Source organism: Protopterus annectens, chromosome 9.part0 (genome assembly GCF_019279795.1).
Source record: "Protopterus annectens isolate FY-2018-M chromosome 9.part0, PAN1.0, whole genome shotgun sequence".
Classification (NCBI taxonomy): Eukaryota; Metazoa; Chordata; order Ceratodontiformes; family Protopteridae; genus Protopterus; species Protopterus annectens.
The window spans coordinates 634,132,476-634,151,754 of NC_056743.1; the positions used below are offsets into that span (position 1 = coordinate 634,132,476).

A 19,279-nucleotide genomic window follows, 5' to 3' on the forward strand; every position below is an offset into this window, starting at 1 on the left:
TGCCATCGTGCAGTAGCTCAGAGCAAATCTGAGTATTGCCGTGGAGATTGTTTACATAACTATAGCAGGCCTTGTGGTTGTCTTTACTATCTGCTGCAATTTTGTTTTCATAGCTAGCTTTAGAGGATTTAATGAGGGATCTCAACATTTTGTTGAGACTGATAAGGGAGTTTTTCCAGTCTTGGGAATTCACCTTTTTCTGCATCAGTTTCTTCCTCCTGCTGTCGAGTTTGTTTATGGCAGGGAACCACCAGATTGGCTTCCTTTTTTTTCTTGAGGAGAGTATCTTGGTTCTGGTATGGCGAGATCCATGCATTTGTGTACATGTTCGTACAGTGCATTGGTGTATGATTCGGTGGTCCTGCAACTATTTTCTATTTGCATGGGTGCCGTAAAGTTAGCCACCTCTGTTTTTAGGAGCCCAAAGTTAGCTTTGTAGAAGCTTTTCATGGTGGTTACCTTTGTGGGGGGGGGGGGGGTTTCCAAGGTGATTAGTTTGTGGTCATATCTAACCAGGGAGGCGTTGACTATTGGTGTAGAGCAGTGGTCGCCCATGTTACTAATGACCAGGTTAAGGATGTTGCTACCTCTATTGGGGCTAAGAATGAGCTAGTCTAAGGCATTGGAATTAATAAATTCCAGGAAGCACTGGGCAGGTGTATTGGTACATAACTAGCTTTCCCAGTTAATGGAGGGGTAGTTGAAGTCGCCCAGTATAAGAGTGTTAGGTTGGACCCTAATATTCTCCAGGGTGCTTAGGAACTTGGAGTGAGAGTCTTGACATGGTTGGGGACCTACAGCAGGCTACGACCTGAATCGTTGTTATACCCAATTTTAGCTGCACCTGAAGTATCTCAGATGCGTTATGTTGGGCTACTAGTCTGGAGGTGTGTGCATCCTTTATGAATATGGAAACACCACCGCCTATGGATCTTCAGTCCAAGTTCTGGGGCCGAAAGTTGTGGAATGAGTTTATAGCCTGGTAGTGCAGGGGTGCTTTCTGATGCCTTGAACCAGGTCTCTGTTACAGCACAAATGTCAATGTTCTCCATTTTAAGGAGTGCTTCGAGCGAGTGCATTTTGAGATTTAGACTTCTAGCGTAGAGCAGCATGAACTTCAGATTGCATTTGTTTGTAGCTGTTACGGTGGTAATTTGGTCTTTGGAACACCGTCTAAAATAGGCACTATAGGGGTGGCAAGAGCCTTGGCCAGTATCCGGAAGCCCAGGGGTGACAGATGCAGGCCATCTCTGGCAAAGCATCAGGGTCTGTCAGTCATGTCATCCCAGGCAGACAGATACTGGATCCCCTTAGAATGACACCAGACACTTTACCAATTGTTGAAATTAATTATTTTCTGCTTGTACTGTGGTATCATTCTGGGTGATGGTAGGATGCTGCTCAGGGCTAGGGTCATGCCCATCTGGGCTATGTAATCCAAGAGCTCCTCCTTGTCTCTTTTCATGTAGTCCAGGGAGGTATGTCTCAAGTCCTTTACACCCACATGTACATTGACAGAGCCATATTCATACCTGTTGTTGAGGGACCTGATTGCATACATTATGTGGCGGATCCTGGCACCTGACTGTTACTTTCTTCTTATTCAACCTAGTGAGTGGGACATCAGTTTGCCTCACTATTGAGTCACATATGACTAGTGTGGTGGGCATGCTGTTTTGCCTTAAGGAGCTTTGGTCAAGTGGCACACTGTTTTAGGAGAGTTATGTGTCTTGAGATTAGTGTTGTGCTGTGGTGGTCGAGTGCATTTTTGCCTTGGAGGTCTTCGCTGTTTGGTTAGATTGATTTTTATTGAGAGTCTCTGCGAAGGTGGGTTTGTGGTTTGTGTTTTTATGTGAAGGCAGTACTGGTGTGTGTTCTGGAGGGCTATGTGTTCCATGTGGTGTGGTGCAAGCATCGACCTTCTCATCTTGACCAGCTATTCCGGTCTTGGCTGGAGAGTGCGTGGCTTCCAGTTTGGATATACAAGTGCATCTCTCGCAAGTCTGAGTGTTGGGAGGTAAGAGGAGAGGGCTGTCAGTGTACATGAAGCAGTTGCTACATGCCTCAGGATGCCCAACTTCACCAGGTTAATAGGAGAAAGCACAGGGAACTGACCTTTAGACATGCCTGGAGGGTTGGGCATTAATAATAAGTACTGGAGCTGTTTCCTTGTAGAATGTTTAGTGCTGGTAGTACTTTTGTGTGCTGCAATAATTGCTACAAGAAGTCTGGTAAAGTTTTAAACTAATAAGCTAGTAAACGTGCAGGAGAGGAGAGAGCAAGCAGATCTAATGGAACAACTGAAGAGCAGACTTTGGCACCCCTCTGAAGCTTACAAACAGTCCTGGATAAAGCAAATCTATATCTGGACTAGACTAGTTACAGGAAAGGCGCAAACACGGGCTTTTAACCCAGAAAGTTGAAAGAGATGGAAAAACTGCCCAAACGGCCAATAAACTACAATTTCTGGACCAACAACCACTCCTCTTGTGGTAGATAGGCTACTTAGTGCTTACCACTCCTATTGACAAGCTAGAAGGCTTCCCTCCAACACAGAAAGGTTTGGGGGGCTCAGAAGCTTAGAAACAGTCCTGGATACAGCAAATCTGTATCTAGATTAGAGTAGTTACAGGCAAGGCGGGAATCCAGCGCAAATGGGGCTTTTAAACCAGCGAGTTGAAAGAGGTGGAAAACTGCCCAAACAGCCAATAAACTACAATTTCTGGGCCAGAAACCACTCCTCTTGTGGTAGGTAGGCTACCTAGTGCTTACCACTCCCATTGATAAGCTAGAAGGCTTCCCTCCAACACAGAAAGACTTGGGGGGGGGGGGGTTCATGGAATGCATATAGCTGAAATGCAAAGGTTAACGCAAGATAATCCTGAGGGAAATGCACTGCAATACCTTACGAATTACTATTCAAGGTTCAGATGTTAGTGCAGAACATATAGGGTTGGGAGGGTGGCCTAATGGTTAAGGTGATTGCCTTACAAACTCAAGGTACAGGGTTTGAGTCTCACAAGGGATAATTGGCTAGGCTTAAAATGGCTCGCAAGGGCAGTTTGCCTAGTACTAATCTATGAATCTATATATCGAATTACATTCTATCTTGTAGTACAGCTCCACATCTACACTTTAGTATAACAGTTCTTTATCAGCCAGACTTCAGCCACTTCATGCTGTTATACCCATATTTACTTTGTAGCACCTGTAAAACTGGATTTCTTCAACAAAAGACCAGAATACACACAACAATTGGCAGAAAAGATCTTTATTGAGGGTGACATGACACACTGATTTATTTCATTCACGATTCTGACTGAAGTTGTACTGTATTTCTTGTAGATCATGAATGGATTTCATTTATTCCCTTCACATTTTGAATGACTGTGTACTTTATTATAAGATCCTTGGTATAAATACAGTATACTTATGTCAATCCTTCACATTTTTACTACACTATTAGCTTTCTTTCATCAACATTAGCATGTTTGATGCCTTCATCTGTATTGAACAATACCTGGCATTACTCACTTCAGTCCATATCTAAGAAGACATTCTTTGCAGTACCCTCAGAACAGAATATACCTACTGGCAGTTACTACTTTCTTTCTTATTTATATTACTATATATTGCAAGATAGATCTGTACTGACCATACTGTAGGTGCATCCTCACTAGTCGGCCTCCCAAGTTGCAAGCCTTCTCCTCTGCAGCTGTGGGGAGGGAAACGCACCATTATGCATACCGGTCTATCAGATATTCATACTTGAATTTGGTAAATCACGGATTCCTATACTTACAAACTTCTGGGACATTTTGGTCCCTAGCATCTTGAGTCCACTGGGCCAAGAGACCCCCTATTCGGTACTTCAGGTTGTCATAATGATGACAGACCTGCTCACCTGTGCAGGGGGATTCCAGTTGCATTGGTGAGGTCACGTGTCAGCCAGTCCCAGGCCTTGGATTTCTACTCAGACCCCTGGTACTGGCCCTGCAGCAGCCGGTCGTCATGGTTTTTAACAAGGAGCCCAACCATGACACTGGACTCCCAATATGCCCCAGCACTGCACCCGGAAGCGCGCACCCTCTCCAACTCCAGCCACAGCTCCTGCAGTGGTCAAACTCCAACAGGTTCTGGCTGTAATTCCACCTATTCTAAATAGTGGATTTGTGCCAAGTTTTCGAAAACCAGAGTTAAATGTTATCACAGTCATGCTGGAATCTGGAACTAACAAAAATCCGTTCTCTGACGTCTTTGCTCGAGTTGAGTTCTTGTTATATCTTTAGCCTATCTTTTTATTAAAAAGAAAATGGAATAAGGATGCTTGGCTGTCCTATAAGGTTTTTTCTGTCGCACCTGGCACTGATGCAGCTTCTGTGGGTTTTTTTACCCCCCGAAACAGACATTTGAGGTATTCTTTTCGCTACAAAGAGCAGAACAGGCACTTCAAGTAATTTATGGAGTCCAGCCGCCCACCTCCTGTTGACAAGAAGAGTTTTTTCATATCAGTCTGAAAGGCATTAATGACCATTTTGAGAATGACTTTGTATCAGATCATACACACATTAAAACAGACATGAGTGAGATCATGTAATACACAAATGAAAGGAGTAAAATTCTTTCATCACCTCTGCAGGGAGATTCAGATATTTCAGGTTTGGATATTTTATCAGCTGTACACCTTCACAGTGTATGGAATCAGTTGGTGGACTTCAGTTGTAAATGGAAGCTGAATCCACAAGTGGATGAGATTCTCCACACATTAACAACCAAATCCAAAACTTCTTACTTTATTCCTTACAAGAGTGTGTGGAACAGGGATCTTAAACTCACGCTCCTCTAGTAGGTAGCATGTTTTCAAATCCACATAATTCGAGGTGAGGGAAACTATTACACTGACTTCTAAGCTGCACTAGCTACTATTATGTTTTGGAAAGTGTGACTCTCTGTTGAGTGTGCTATCCTCATACAGCCCTCAAGGTAATTTTTGTTTGAGATCCCTGTGTGGAGGATAGACGCCTTTTCTTTTCCATGAGCTCAAAGCTTAGTGTATGCCTTCCCTTTATCTGCTCCTAAAAGCAAGTCCCTTATTGACAGAGGCAGACCTAGTTCTGTTTCTGTAATGAATGTGGTCACATACCCTTCATGGTCTTTGTTTCTACATTAGCAAAGCAAAATATTGCTTCCTATCATTAAGACATCCCCAACCTTAAGATTCTAAGTGGAGGGTTACTCCCAGGTGTGGGTTAGGCTGGGATGCCTTTGAGTACCCTTTTCTGTCTGGATCCTGGGCTAATGAAACTTGTGCCCCATGGTTCTTATCCATGGTTCGGATTAGTCTTTAAGAAGAATGTAGCTAAAAGAGTCTTTAAAAAAAGACTATATCCTGTGCTCTTATGCAGGCTAGAGTGTTTGTTTTAGTGGCACCCGTTCTGGGTGCTGTTAGTGGATCTTTTGGAGCTGAAATTTGGGTGTTCCATATAGACCAAAAACAGCCCGAGTTAGATGACTGAGGTTCTATATTCAGTGGAAACGAAGTAAAAGAAAAAAACACTATCTCGATCCTTTTTTTCCAAAAAGCTTTAATGGCAAATGAGAACTGCTTAGATGATTGTTACATTCGGACTTGACTTGGTTTTATACACAATATAAGTGGGTGTGTACCGCTCAGGACCTTCTTATTGATCTTGGATTGGTGGGTTAAACCTTTATTGACATAGCCAAGGAGGTGCATCCATCCTGGTGTGCTTGGGGTTGGGGATAATACCAGCCTGAGATGCTAGCCAGTCAGGTTCAAGCAAATTGGATCCAGACAGAGAAGGGTACTCAAAGGCATCCTAGCCTAACCCACACCTGCGAGTAATCCTCAACTTAGATTTTATACCTAGGGGACTCCGGTCACCAAGGCTTCTCTTTACTTGCCAGGCAGTTCATTGCAGTAACCACAAATCATACAACCTTAAGAATCTGAAACTATCATCTTGGGAGATACAGTTTTAATTTGTGACAGTGATTCTTTTCCAAATCTTAATGGAATCCAGAAAATCAGACACACACACATCATCTACAGAATAGGAGATTTGCCTCATGGACTGCAACTTAAGGAGTTTCCCCTTTTGAACTGTCTTGTAGTGACCTTGGATTACTTAAACCATTTTTTTGCTATCAAGTTTGTCATACTCATACATCAAGGAACAATTTACACTTTCACATTTTTTATGCATATGATAACTGGGTTAGTCCCATTAGGCCTATGACCTCTTTTCTGGAGAAATCTGAGGTGGTGGTTGTACTGCCTAGGGGGAATTTGGGCAGGGCATCAGGGATACTTTCTGTTCTCAAGTGTTGTAGTATCTTTACTTCCACCTGGGTTACTACCATCTCAGGCAGATGTGACATCATTTTAACATCTCATCCAAAAGTTGTACCACTTAGGAATGTAGCAGCCCGCCTATGCTACACTGTAGCAACAATTTTGGAAAATTAAATCCAAGCACTTGGTGTAGGTTGATCTTCCAGCATCAAAAGCAGGTGTGCAGCCTCTTGAGCCACTGACATTGTGGTTTCAGCTTGTGTCCCAGCCTGGTGACATACTGCACAGATCAGTTAGCCAAAGCTTTCCTTAAAGGCACTCTGCTTTTTTAAGACCCCCCTATGAAGAATCCTCTGTGAAACTAGTTTTTAAGTTGAAAGAACCTTGCTGATTTTCAGTTTTCAGATACAATTTTATATGCCTTTCCTGGAAAATACTTGTATAGTTGTCATCCTGTGGAGATGTATGTTAATTTTTACAGACCTCATTTTCAAACCAGTCTTTACATATTCTTTCACAGTGGAGGGGATGTCCTTGCTAACTATTGTTAGCAGTGACTTAACAGAAAATAGACAGCATCTGTTACATGTGACAAATGTCAGCAAATAGCTTGGGTCTTCTTTGTCTTTCAGCTTTTCCCGGTTAGGGGTCGCCACAGCCAAACTCCGGTCCGCTAATGATTGGCAGTAGGTTTTTACGGTGCCGAGTTGCCAGCTCTACGCCCAACCTTCAATGAAGGCACGCCCATTCACGCATGTCTTTCGGAACGCCACTCGACCGCGGGGGGGGGGGGGACATGCAGACTCCACACAGAAGGCACTCCCCGCACTCCAGCCGAGAATCGAAAGGGAGAACCTCTTGCTGTGAGGCAACAATGCTACCGCTGCACCACTGGGATATAGCTTTGGTACTAAACTATAAAAGGACCAACCAGTTAAAACAGGCAGAGCAGTAATTTTTCTCCTGGAAGGATAAGAAGGCCTGCTTAGATGTTGTCTAAGTTCCAGGCCAGTTCTGTTGCCCCCCCCCCCTATTTTTATTTATGACAAGTACAGTAATCCCTTGCAATATCCCTAGCAACATTCTGTTAGAGGATACTCCATAAAGGCAATTGCAATGTTAGCAGCTTCCTTTAAAAATGTTTCTGCTTGGGATATGTTTCTTTGACATAAGGTGCCATGTGGACCACAGAACATAATTTGGAGGCACATTATAGAGGCAGGATATGTGTTTGACATGACTGCTACAGAGGGGACACTATTTGTACACCTCCCACAAGTAATGTACTATTTGAAAATGTACAAAAAATTATAATTTTCTGTTACTTGACCTTTCCAGAGAAGATATAGTTATGTCTAGTAATGGTTAATCTTTTGAGGAGTGGTCACTGTAACAATAAAGCTACATTTGTCTCATCCCACTGAGTGATCTGTATATTTGGTTATAAATGTTTGCCATTTAAAGCTCATTAAGTCTACCTCTGTGGATGCTGGCATTTGGCTGCTAAAAGCACCATTCTGTGAAAGCATGATGCGGTTAAGAGGTCAGAAGAATGAAAGCAGGTGTATGGCATTGCATACGCAAGTGTCTCCTCCGCTATGGTAGGTGTCTTCCAAGGTAGGTATGAAACTGGTATTAATCGTTAGTGAAGGTGGCACAGCTGATTTTAAATTCAGCTGGACAAAAGTAAGACAAGATGGGTAAACCAAGATGTTATGATTTGCTGTTACAGCAACTACTGTTAATAAGCATGGTGCTCAACTGTATCTTAAATTTGACCAAGTCTTTTTCCTGTCTTAGTACTCTGATTGCCCTTATTCCTAAAATTTATTTTGGCAGACACTTGAAATTGCTGGTTTTGTTTTGTGATATTTTATGTACATATTAATGTGTGGATGTATTGCCAGGCAGTTTGCCAAGAAGTGCTAGGGGAGAAACAATGACATAATTTTTTTTGTGCATCTCTACATTTTTTGTTCTTTCTCTCTCTTCACTAAAGGTACAACTTTTTTGTTACCACACCAAATAACTTGGTTTGACCACTTGCATTCATTGTAAAATTACCTTATTCAAGTGAAGGTTTAACAGCTGGGTAGTCTTTAAGTGCCATCAAGTTTTTGAAAGGATGAAAGTGTTTGGTTTTGACAGGCATATAACTTTGTTTTGTAAGTTTATAGCTTCATGTTTTTTTTTCCCAGATTAGGGATATTATCAGAAACACTGTTTATACAAACCTTGTTTTAGTGTTTAAAAAAGCCTATTCTATTCCTGTCTGCTGTCTCCCTCTCCATATCTTGTTTTAGGTCTTCTGCCCTTGTATTTCCAAAGAGTGATTGTTTCCATTCTTCCTGGGGAAAAGATGATCAGAGGGAGCAGTCGTGCAGGCAGGTATAGAGGTTGCTTGTGCCTTGCCTGTCTGGGTACATTTACCTGCTCATAAGGACTGCAGTGCTGTCATTCCAGAGACTGGGGATCCCATGTCACCCTTTCTAGACCAGGACGTCTTACATCTATGGGGAGACCAAGGTGGATAACTGTCTAGTTCTTCTGCCTCCAAAAAGTCTGTGTTGTTCTCAAGGGCTTTGCTCAGAATAATTTCTGTGTGGCCTAGGCTCACTCCTGGAGGACACTGTGTACCCACATCACTGTAGGGGACTGCAGTGCCTGCCATCTTTGCGTATATGGTTCCACGCATGTCCATTTCAGGCTGCCATCATGAGGTTGGTGATAACAAGTACACATCCAATTCCAATGCTGGCATTGCAGTTATCTAAACTGTTCCTCCTTCAAAATAGAAAGCCAGAAGCACTCAGTCATTCCTATCCTCCTCCCCCACCTAGATCCTCTGGGTCTATATTAGAACATCGAAGTTTCAAAACTTTGAATGTTCTGATATCGACCGCTATTCGGCGAAAGCTGAAAACATCGAACATACAGAACAGCAAATTTTTTCCTAGGGAAAAAATTTGCTGTTCGAAAACACATACACACAACACACAAGCACACCAAACAAACAGCAATCCACACACATACACCAAAAATCTTGTACCTAACCCTACACACACCACTAACTATTCACTTACCTTAACCCAAACCCTAACCCTAAGGTCCGTCACTATCGCATGCTCACCTCACCCGCACCCTAACCCTCACGTCCACACATTACCTGACCAGCACCCTAACCCTAACTAACCTAACCCGCACTCAGTCGCCCACTTACCTGAACCCGATCCATAACTTTCCACCATAGCACTGAAAATACTGAAGCAAAAGAAACGGACAACCGAATTCTTTCCCTAGGAAAAAATTTTGTTTTCTGTTGCTTTGATATTTTCAGCTTTCGCTGAATAGGGGTCGATATTAGAACATTCAAAGTTTTGAAACTTCGATGTTCTAATGTAGACCCGATCCTCCAGTACCTAAGCTGTTTTTCAAACTCTGATCATACTTGGGGCTTTATGTCTATATGTTCCAGAACTGGAAGGTTGTTTATTGTTTCTTTGAAATTCAGTTTTAATACTTATAAATATCTCAGAATAATTAATCCTAATTTTGTTTTACAGAACTCGTGGACAAATGTATTGGATCACGCATTCATATCGTGATGAAGAATGACAAAGAAATTGTTGGCACCTTGCTAGGATTTGATGATTTTGTCAGTATCCTTTACAGTGAAGCAACATTCACCCCCCCCCCTCCTTTTTTCAAAGGAAACTGACTTGTATGGCTGTGCATAAAGTATAACTATTCAAAACTTTAGCCATAGAATTATACTGTCGATGACCCCTTTCTAAGGGGTTGGTAGTAAGTGAAGTTACACATCAGACTGTCTCCATTTTATGTAAGGGAGACTGTGAAAGCATTGCTTTCATCTTTCAGACTATTAAGTAACACAGATTAGGCTTAGTATTACTTGATCTTTTAATAAAGAAGTCCCTTTGCAGATGAGTTAGTTTAGGATATTTGTTCTTTCATTGCGAAACTTAATGTTAGCCTCTAGCATATATTTCCATGTGTTTCTGCAGCTTTGTGTCCGTCAGTCAATATCATATTTCAGTAACATAGTAATGTACCCATATACTATCTTCATAGCTTTACCATATTGTTTCGTGTGTTTATACAAATATCATAGAGACTTGTTTGTGTTGTCATCTCTTTATTTTGTAAGCAAGCTACTTACTATGTATGCTTTACTTAGCATGGTTTTGCATTTTGCATTTTCCACATGATTTTCTCCTGGCTGACAATTTATTAACTGTGGTCCCACCGGGGGACCCACCCCCAGAATATTGCTACATAGGGAACAAATCCATGTATCATGTGACTGAGAATCAGTGTCAGTGTTTGGCTGCATGAAGAATAACTTGTACAGTTACAGTGGCATTTTTGATTAGATGTGAGACTTATTGTTGGCTTTGACCTCTATATTTATAAGCCAAAGCAGCTTACAGACAAGCATTCTCAAATGCCAGGTCTTATCCTATCTCCATCCTTTGTCTCAGAGATTTTGAATCAAAGTGTGTGGGGGAAGGTAACATTTCTAGTTCTGAATGTTGTGCAACATTTTCTTAGAATACAGTAAACGCTGTTAATTGGAACTCAAGCAACCAGGAAAATATAAAAATCGAATAAATACAGTACATTTTTCTTGTGTTTCACTTTCTGCCCCCCTCCCCCGCAGAAAATATACCTTACATTTTTAGAGTTTGACTTTTAAAAAAGAAGATAGGAGTAAATTCTCTCTCCCCCCAACCTGAGAACATGTCAAACCAAACAAACAGTATAAGGTACAATATTAATCAGGTCTATTTTTAATAGTAACTCTCCTCAAGCAACCGGAAGCTACAGTTATAAGTTATCCGGCATCTACCAATCCCCATGGGTGCCGGTTAACTGAGAGGTTACTGTATTTTGATCAGGGTGGCTAGAAACTCCCATGCTTTCTTGGAAAACACTAGCTTTAATTCCTTTTCCTTTTCTTGTGAGGCAAAAGATTACAGAAAAGCAAAGGTACATGTCTTAGTCTCGTTCAGTTGGAAAGGAAATGCGGGGCGTTTGGCACAAATTAAGAAACAGACGTTATCATAGACTACTGTGGGAGTTTCACAGATGTAGTCTACCAAAGAGTAGCTGTTTGTCCCCTGTTCTGGATGTCAGTCCACTGCTTTGATGGATAGAGCTTATTCCAGGGAAAGCACTAGTAGTGGGGTACAGTGCTTCACTATGTCTGCTTTGATTAGATTGTATTTGGACAAACGCATGTCAGGCATTTTGCAGGTTATGGCAGAGCTAAAACCTTCCATTTTGTGTACTGTTACTTTGAAAGAAAAGAAAAAGGTCTCTCTCTTCCCTCATCCATACTCTTGTTATAAAAAGAATGAGAAACCCTTAGTTTGCTTAAGTCATGCTAGCTGTCACGGTTCTTACCCCCCCCCCAATGCCTTTCTCTATCATGATTAGTACCCCCCAGGAGCAATTTCTCCCTCAATCTTGATAATATCTGACGTGACTTCATCTGAACATGCTGTTTTCCTTGACTTTGTTTTCCTTGTGCTATACCTTATAGGGTGGGTTCTTCCTCCTCTTTCATTGCAGGCATTGCATGAGACAGTAAAGCTTTCATGGGATTTTCTTCATCCAGCAGCTGCTGGAAATAACTCCTTCCATCTGCTTTTGTCCTCTGGACTGGTGAGCAGATTGTTGCTGGCATCCCTTATGGATGGTGTCTACTGACTGTCTTATCTTTCTGCCTTTGGATGGTGTCTACTGACTGTCTTATCTTTCTGCCTTTGGATGGTGTCTACTGACTAGCTTTATCTTTCTGCCTTTGGATGGTGTCTACTGACTAGCTTTATCTTTCTGCCTTTGGATGGTGTCTACTTATCTTTCTGCCTTTGGATGGTGTCTACTGACCGTCTTATCTTTCTGCCTTTGGATGGTGTCTACTGACCGTCTTATCTTTCTGCCTTTGAATAGTGTCTACTGACTAGCTTTATCTTTCTGCCTTTGGATGGTGTCTACTGACTGGCTTTATCTTTCTGCCTTTGGATGGTGTCTACTGACTGTCTTATCTTTCTGCCTTTGGATGGTGTCTACTGACTGGCTTTATCTTTCTGCCTTTGCCTTGCAGCCAGGTTTGTGCCACCTGCTTAGTTGCTTACCAGAAGTTGGTAGTTTCTCTGGCGCCTTGTTCTTTGCCATTGCAACCACCCTCTTAGCCTTTCTGTTAGCCAACCAGTATTCCTTCTTGGCCTTTTCTTTCTACCTCCCACGTCTTCTTGCACTACTCCTTTCTGTCAGTAACTCCGTCACCAGCTTTTCTTCTGTGCCTCATTTCCGTACCTGGGTCAGTCCCATTTCTGTTCTATAAAACGCACGGCTGTTTTCAGATGCTGCCATTCTTCTTTTCCTCCACTTATTTCCTGTGTTTTCTGAGCTACTAGAGCCCTGAATATTTCCTTTAACTCTTGTGCTTCTTTCCCTCTAGTCTACTTCCAGATCTTTAGCTTAATCTTTGTTGACTATGGAACATTCACTAGCTACTGCGTGCATCTGATTGTGGCCACCAGTGGCTTATGCTGAGGAATAACAGTTTTACTGGCAATGACTTTACAATCTCTGATTCTACATCAATACCTTTTCCTTACTAGGGGAAATTTGACTTGAGTTGCATTTTGGCCACTCTTTTATGTGATCTTGCATGTGTTTCTTGCTGAACCATGTGCTGGCAACCATCAAGCCATTTGCCATACAAAAGTCTAGAATGGCCACTCCTGCTGTATTCCTGTTGCCCCAACCATGTGGACCATGGCAATAGTCATCCTGTTCTATGCATCTCTGTATGAGAATTCATGTCCCCCATTATCAGCTCTAAGTAGGTCCTGTAGCTGCTGCCTTGAATGCACTCTTTTCCTGACTGTCACAACTCCTCTCTGGTGCATAGAGCAGTATTTATAATTTCAACCTGTCTTTACACTGGAGTTTGGTTGTCATGTGTCGGTGTCACTAATTTTGATCTCCCTCACTCTCTTAAGAAGTCTCTGTCACCACAGTTCCCACACTATTCATAGTCTGTCCTCCCCTGAGCAGTATATTGTAGGTACTAAGCCAAGTGACCGTGCTGCACTTCTCTTCTACCTTATCTCCTAGATACACTGGATAAATGTCCAGTCTTCTATTTATATCATGTAATCTACACCCACACTGTCCTGCAAGTGAAGCTATATCTGGTGTATTAATCCTCTACTCATTTTTTCCAGGTTGTTTAGTTTTATGCAGTTCTTTCATTCGGCAGAACTATACCAGGTAACTCAAGCTTGGATACTGGCTGTCCGCTAGCTAATTGAACCAGAACTGCTGGGTGTTAGTCAACACACACTGGCTAGTAGCGGCATGTACTCCTAGCCATTAGCATGGGTTCCTGCTGTGTAGGTAAGAGAAGACTTGTTTCTTAAAGCACTTAGCACTGGTATAGTAATTAATAGTGTGTGAATTCTGAAAGTTTGATATTTTTGATGACACAGTTCAATATGACTAGATCACCTACAGAATGGCTAGCCCTGAGATGTCACACAGTCTGCGATCGATGCTCTATCTAGAAAATTATACTCATCACAGTTTATGGCTAAAGAAGTTAGTGTAGATGCCCCCCCCCCACTACCACCATTATGTGCAGCAGCTAGAGTCTGTGCTGTTGCTCACAATTCTGTAGAGTTTGGGGTGTACTCTGTTTGTATACCTTAAGTTTAACTGGGAAGGTTAGATTTAAACCATGTACCTTACTTACCTGAGGCAGAAACACCCAGCATGTTTTTGGGAGGTGGGAGGAATTTAAGATAAGACATAGGGGAGGGGGTTACATGCAGACTCCACACAGGAGTGACCAGATGTCGCGATCAAAGTTTGTACCTTGTTTAAAGACTTTGAACATTTTACCTACTGTGTCTGTCCTAAAAGGATTCATGTTTTTTGAGGATATGTTTGATGTGTTGAAGTTCTATTTAAAGTTGCTTAATGAACAACTGTTTTCATCAAAAAAAAATACCAGGCTGTTGAAACTTCTGGATCCTGAAGCCTTTGAACTCCCTGCTTGTATTTCTTCCTGTGAGGACATCTTTATTAACATTAGAGCTGGATTACTAGCTTCCACATCCCAAGAAACCTGACATTTACATTATGCCAGAACAGGACTCAGTCTCTGTATTAAAGTATAGGGTCAGATTATCTTCTGACCTTTTCACACCGAAAAGAAAACAACTGTTTTCCAGGTGACAGAAGGCAGACTGTTTGTTGGGCTTAAGAAGAACATTTGTCTCTACAACCTTTTAAGAGCAGTAAATTGCAAGACCCGTACAGTGCAGTATTGGGCAAAGGAGTGGCTCAAAAGGTTGGTAGGCTTTTGTTTCCCCTTAATGAGAAATTCACCAGGTTTGTTTGTACAACAGACTTGTTTATGATATGGATGCTGGGTTCCGAGCAGCTGCCTCAGAAATGGTACTGAGTAGATATTGATAGGGGAGGACTTTTGACCCCTTCCTACTGGATGCTATCCTGCAACAAGGATTTGTTTTCCAGATCTGTCTTGGAGAAAAAATTTTAAAATCTGGAATAGAAGAGGAAATGTACGTAAATGTGGAGCAGATGATGATGCTGATGATTTCACTTCCACGTGTGTAGATTATTCCAGGGGTTTCCCAATAAAATCTAGGCTATATTACAAAGACAAACAAGAAAGCAGCACTGTGTTTAAAAACAAAAAATCAAGAGGAAGTGACAGCATTGAAAAAGGCAGATGTTGGTCACAACCAGCTGCAAATAGCAGGTAGCCTCCCAGCAGCCATACATTTTAGCAATAACCATTGACTTCTCTCATCCATCATCCTCTGTTCCCCAGCCATCAGCCAATCCCTGAGGAAGTTGGCATTAGATTCCTGGTAAAATAAATGAATAAGATAGTATCTACAAGACTATACAGTAGTCTTTCCTTCATTTACAGATTAGGTGCTGTAGTCTCCAGAAATATCAGCTTTATTTGGTAGTGCTTTGTTTAGCAGCTGCTAGGTATTCATCATACAGTCAGTTCCTGAAGGAGCGAAACACCATTTTGCTGATTAGTGTTCTAGTACTATTTTGAATCCATCAGATTAGAATGAGTTCCTGAAAGCAAAAAAAAAGTGTTCTGCACTGAAATTGCAAAGCTGTGCTACCTCTCATTTCATTTCAGAATACATTTTTTAGTAACCTTCAACTCTTGTGACAGTGAGTGGCCTAAAATTGGTACTACATGTGAGTCATAAGAATATGTACCTGATTACAAGGACATTGCCAGATAATAGCACCCATGCAAAAATGGATCATATATGCATATATATGCTTCAGGGATGCACATTTGCAGCAGTGCTGACTATAAAGTGTAGTTCACTGTTGGAAATCTTACATCCCAACTAAATTGAAATGTTGGGTACACATTGAAAAGGTTTCTCCTTTCACATAAGGACAGATTTGTCACAATTGCAAAACCCAATTGTTTTGAGACCCACATCAAAATAATGGAATTATAACAAAAAAAGCTGCTAAACCTTTTTCTATACCCAGTCTCCCACCACGTGCCCTGCTGCCTACGGATGCTACATCTGAAATCACTGTACGTTGGATTAAGTAGAATACTTTGAAGCACAACCATAAAGACAACACTGACTGAAGAAGAAAAAAAAAGGGATGCATCCAGCAGTAGAGAGATGCCCATCAGAAACAGGAACATAAAGCTACGCTAACTGTTTAAAAAAGGCAATAGGCAGGACAGAGCACCTTGTGTTGTACCTACTTTTTGTAGGGAGTTCAATTTCTTAGACAGCAGAATGTAATCTTAAATAAGTGGCTAAAATCATCAGAAACTTTAATAAATTTATTGCTGGGGGTGTAATAACTGAACTTGTGAGGATAATACATTGTGTTAGAGCTAATGCACTGCCATAGAATAAACTAAAAGGTGGCAAAAATGACACCACAACTAAAAAGCTCAAATGTTCACTGATCTAAGACACAAACCACAGTGGAAGGCTGTTTGTTTATAGAGTTGTGTTTTTTTTTAAACTAGAACTTCATCAGAACAAACACAGAAGTAATGCACTTTACTTACTGGAACCACAAGCTTGATCAGCTGATAAGAATTTTAGTTCATGTGAAAATCTCAAATATACACTGCCTAATCAATAAGATCAATAATGTTACATAATTAATTGAGACGTTTAATATAACATTGTTTAGAATAAGCATTAACACTTAAGTAAACGTTTAATATGTATGGTGTAATTTAAACTAGACACTCTTGTTTGCTTCCAGTGAGAGTTGCTATCTGACTTTTTTTTTTTTTTTTTTTTTTTATTTTTATTTTTTACCTCCAAGTAATTGTCACCACCAGTAAATGAGTCAGGTACATAATCGCTAACAAAATGTGAACTTCTTAAAATCTGCACATCTTTTTTTCATGTCTTGTAAATGTGTTTGCTAAATCATCATTTTAACAGCTAAATTATTTTTGTAAACTCTCTCTCTGCAAGAGCTTTCTTAAACATTTTACCCAGGAGGAAGCTCTCTCAGGATAGCATATTCATCTGTTCTTGTAAATGTGGAATTGACAAAAATCTCCATATTTAAATGTTATAAAGCAACACTGTATCCCAAATTGATAAGTCTGCATTGCTTAAAGAATGTATCCCTTAATACTGTTAGACCTTTGAATCATACTTTTAATGTTACTTTAACCTTTTAAAAACAAACTGGATGGGAGCTTCTAGCCTTGATAAGATTTATTTTATTTATTTATTTATTTTACATTTGTTAACCGGGCTAGTCCAACTGGATACATGTCCATTTTCAGTAGAGGCCCGGGGAGATAAGCTCCACATTAAGTAAATAATACAGATCAGCATAAAAGAAAAAAAGAAGAATTTTCAAATAAGAACTTAATATTGAGAGAAGTGAGTACAGAGTTTATGGCAGGAGTACAGTACTATGGAGAAAGAGAGTACAGAGTTTAGCACAGCAGTACAGTACTATCGATACAAAGTCTAACACAGAAATACAGTCCTATTTACATAGTAAAGGGTATTATATTAGTGAGTACAGAGTTTAATACAGCAATATAGTACTATTTACATGGTAAAGGGTATGATATTCAACATACTGTATGTTAGGAATGAAGGCACAGATTTAAAAAGTGAATTCAGGTAGTCTTAAAGTATAGCTTAATGCACAAGAGAGTTTGTGTATATGCATTTAAAACAAAATGTTATACTCCTAGTAAAAAGATAGTTAGTCTGTATACAGATGGTAGAGTTTTGCTAATAGCCGAATGAGTATACAAATATCAAATACCCCCTTTTTTACTTTCTTACTCCCAGGGAAATAAGTGAAAGATTACTCATTCCACACTATGGGTTTTGGGTGCAAGGTATACAGTGATGTTGTACTGGGGAGGTATTTTAAACAGCTAAAACAATCTTGGTAATGGTTCATTTAGAAGTAAAGATCTGGATTGGTAGACTCTGCAGGGAATGTGTTCTTGCTTTCTGGGATACATCGCAGAAATTTCTTTTAGTTTTCAGTTTATTGGTTGGAGGAACTTTGCTGTAGAACTTTACATATTCATTTGGAAAAAAAAATCAAAGCTGCCTTCTTAGTTATTGGGTGGCAGATCTTTCTATAACTGTATGCTGGTTTTATCGTATATTTTTTTATTATTTATTTATTTTTTTTATTGGTTACCTTAACATCAATCTTTAACCTTATAACATCACTTCCTCTCGTCTCCAACACCATGCTCTTTAGAGATATCAAAAAATCTAACCTTTAATAATTGTCTAGTTTAAGTCATAAAATTCCCAAGCTAATTTCAAAATAGAAAGGGGATGTACAGCCAAATATGCCAAGGATCTTTATGCTCATTTAGATAAATGCATTGACAGGGATGTCCCCCCAGGGACCAAATACAGTTGGAAATTAAATAAGAAATCTCTCTTGTGTTCAGTAAATATAAAAAAAATTCAATGGAAGGAAGAAACTGCTTCTTGTAAGGCCAGAATCTCTCACCAAAGTGAGATATAAAATGATTCACTCCTCAATGAATCTATCTTCAGGGTCCTGAGCAGATGGCTTTCACTCCTTTGATCACCATATAGACTCTGTAGTCCTTCGATATATCAAAACTAATCACCAAGGACATCACTTCCAAAAACACAGAAGTTACTCTTCTCCTGTACACTGCCCTGGTTACAGCCATAAGAGAATAGAATGCACATTTCGGCATGTATGTGTCATATCAAAAAAACATGAAAGACTGCAGAAGTTCCTAACAAAAATAATCTTTGGGTATCAAAGATATTGGCCATCAGGAAATGGATTACTCTCACTCTGTACTCAGTGTCATCAGAGTCTTGGGAGAACACCTGTGCCTTGCTTTCTGTGTCCTCCGAGATCCCATTATATGCGACCTTCTTTTTCTTTAGTGCAGCCAACACTATAATAAGAGATCTCAATCTACATCAGGGATTAAATAAAACTAAATGGAGAGATGAGATGATCAGCCAGTGCCTCCTCTTGCTTTGGAACAGACTACTCATAGATGTCTAGCAGTGTGGTTCCCTGATGGCCTTCAAACGTAGCTATACAACTGGATGAGCACCCTAAAATACAATCCAGGACTTTGCTATACAACTGGATGAGCACCCTAAAATACAATCCAGGACTTGCCCTCTTTGAAAAGGTTGGTAGATGTCTGTTAGTGGTAAAGCACACATTGCCTCCAGTCAAATAGCCTTGTATTTCCTACAATTCCTATAATATGTATTGTTAAAACATGAGTTTATAGATCTATCTATTATATATGGATCTGCTTTGAAAGGTTGAACCTCATATAAATGAAATCCATTTTCGTGAGATGAAAATTGCGAAAGCTTAAATACT

The 19,279-nt window shown here is 40.5% G+C and overlaps 1 protein-coding gene across 1 annotated transcript in view; it reads left to right on the top strand.

The window, feature by feature from the left end:
- Positions 1-19,279, top strand: part of LSM5 (LSM5 homolog, U6 small nuclear RNA and mRNA degradation associated) — a 137,876-nt gene that overhangs the window by 33,234 nt on the left and 85,363 nt on the right. The window contains exon 2 of the mRNA XM_044083202.1: positions 9,880-9,975. Coding sequence (XP_043939137.1) covers positions 9,880-9,975 — 96 coding nt within the window. The remainder of the gene's footprint in view (positions 1-9,879; positions 9,976-19,279) is intronic.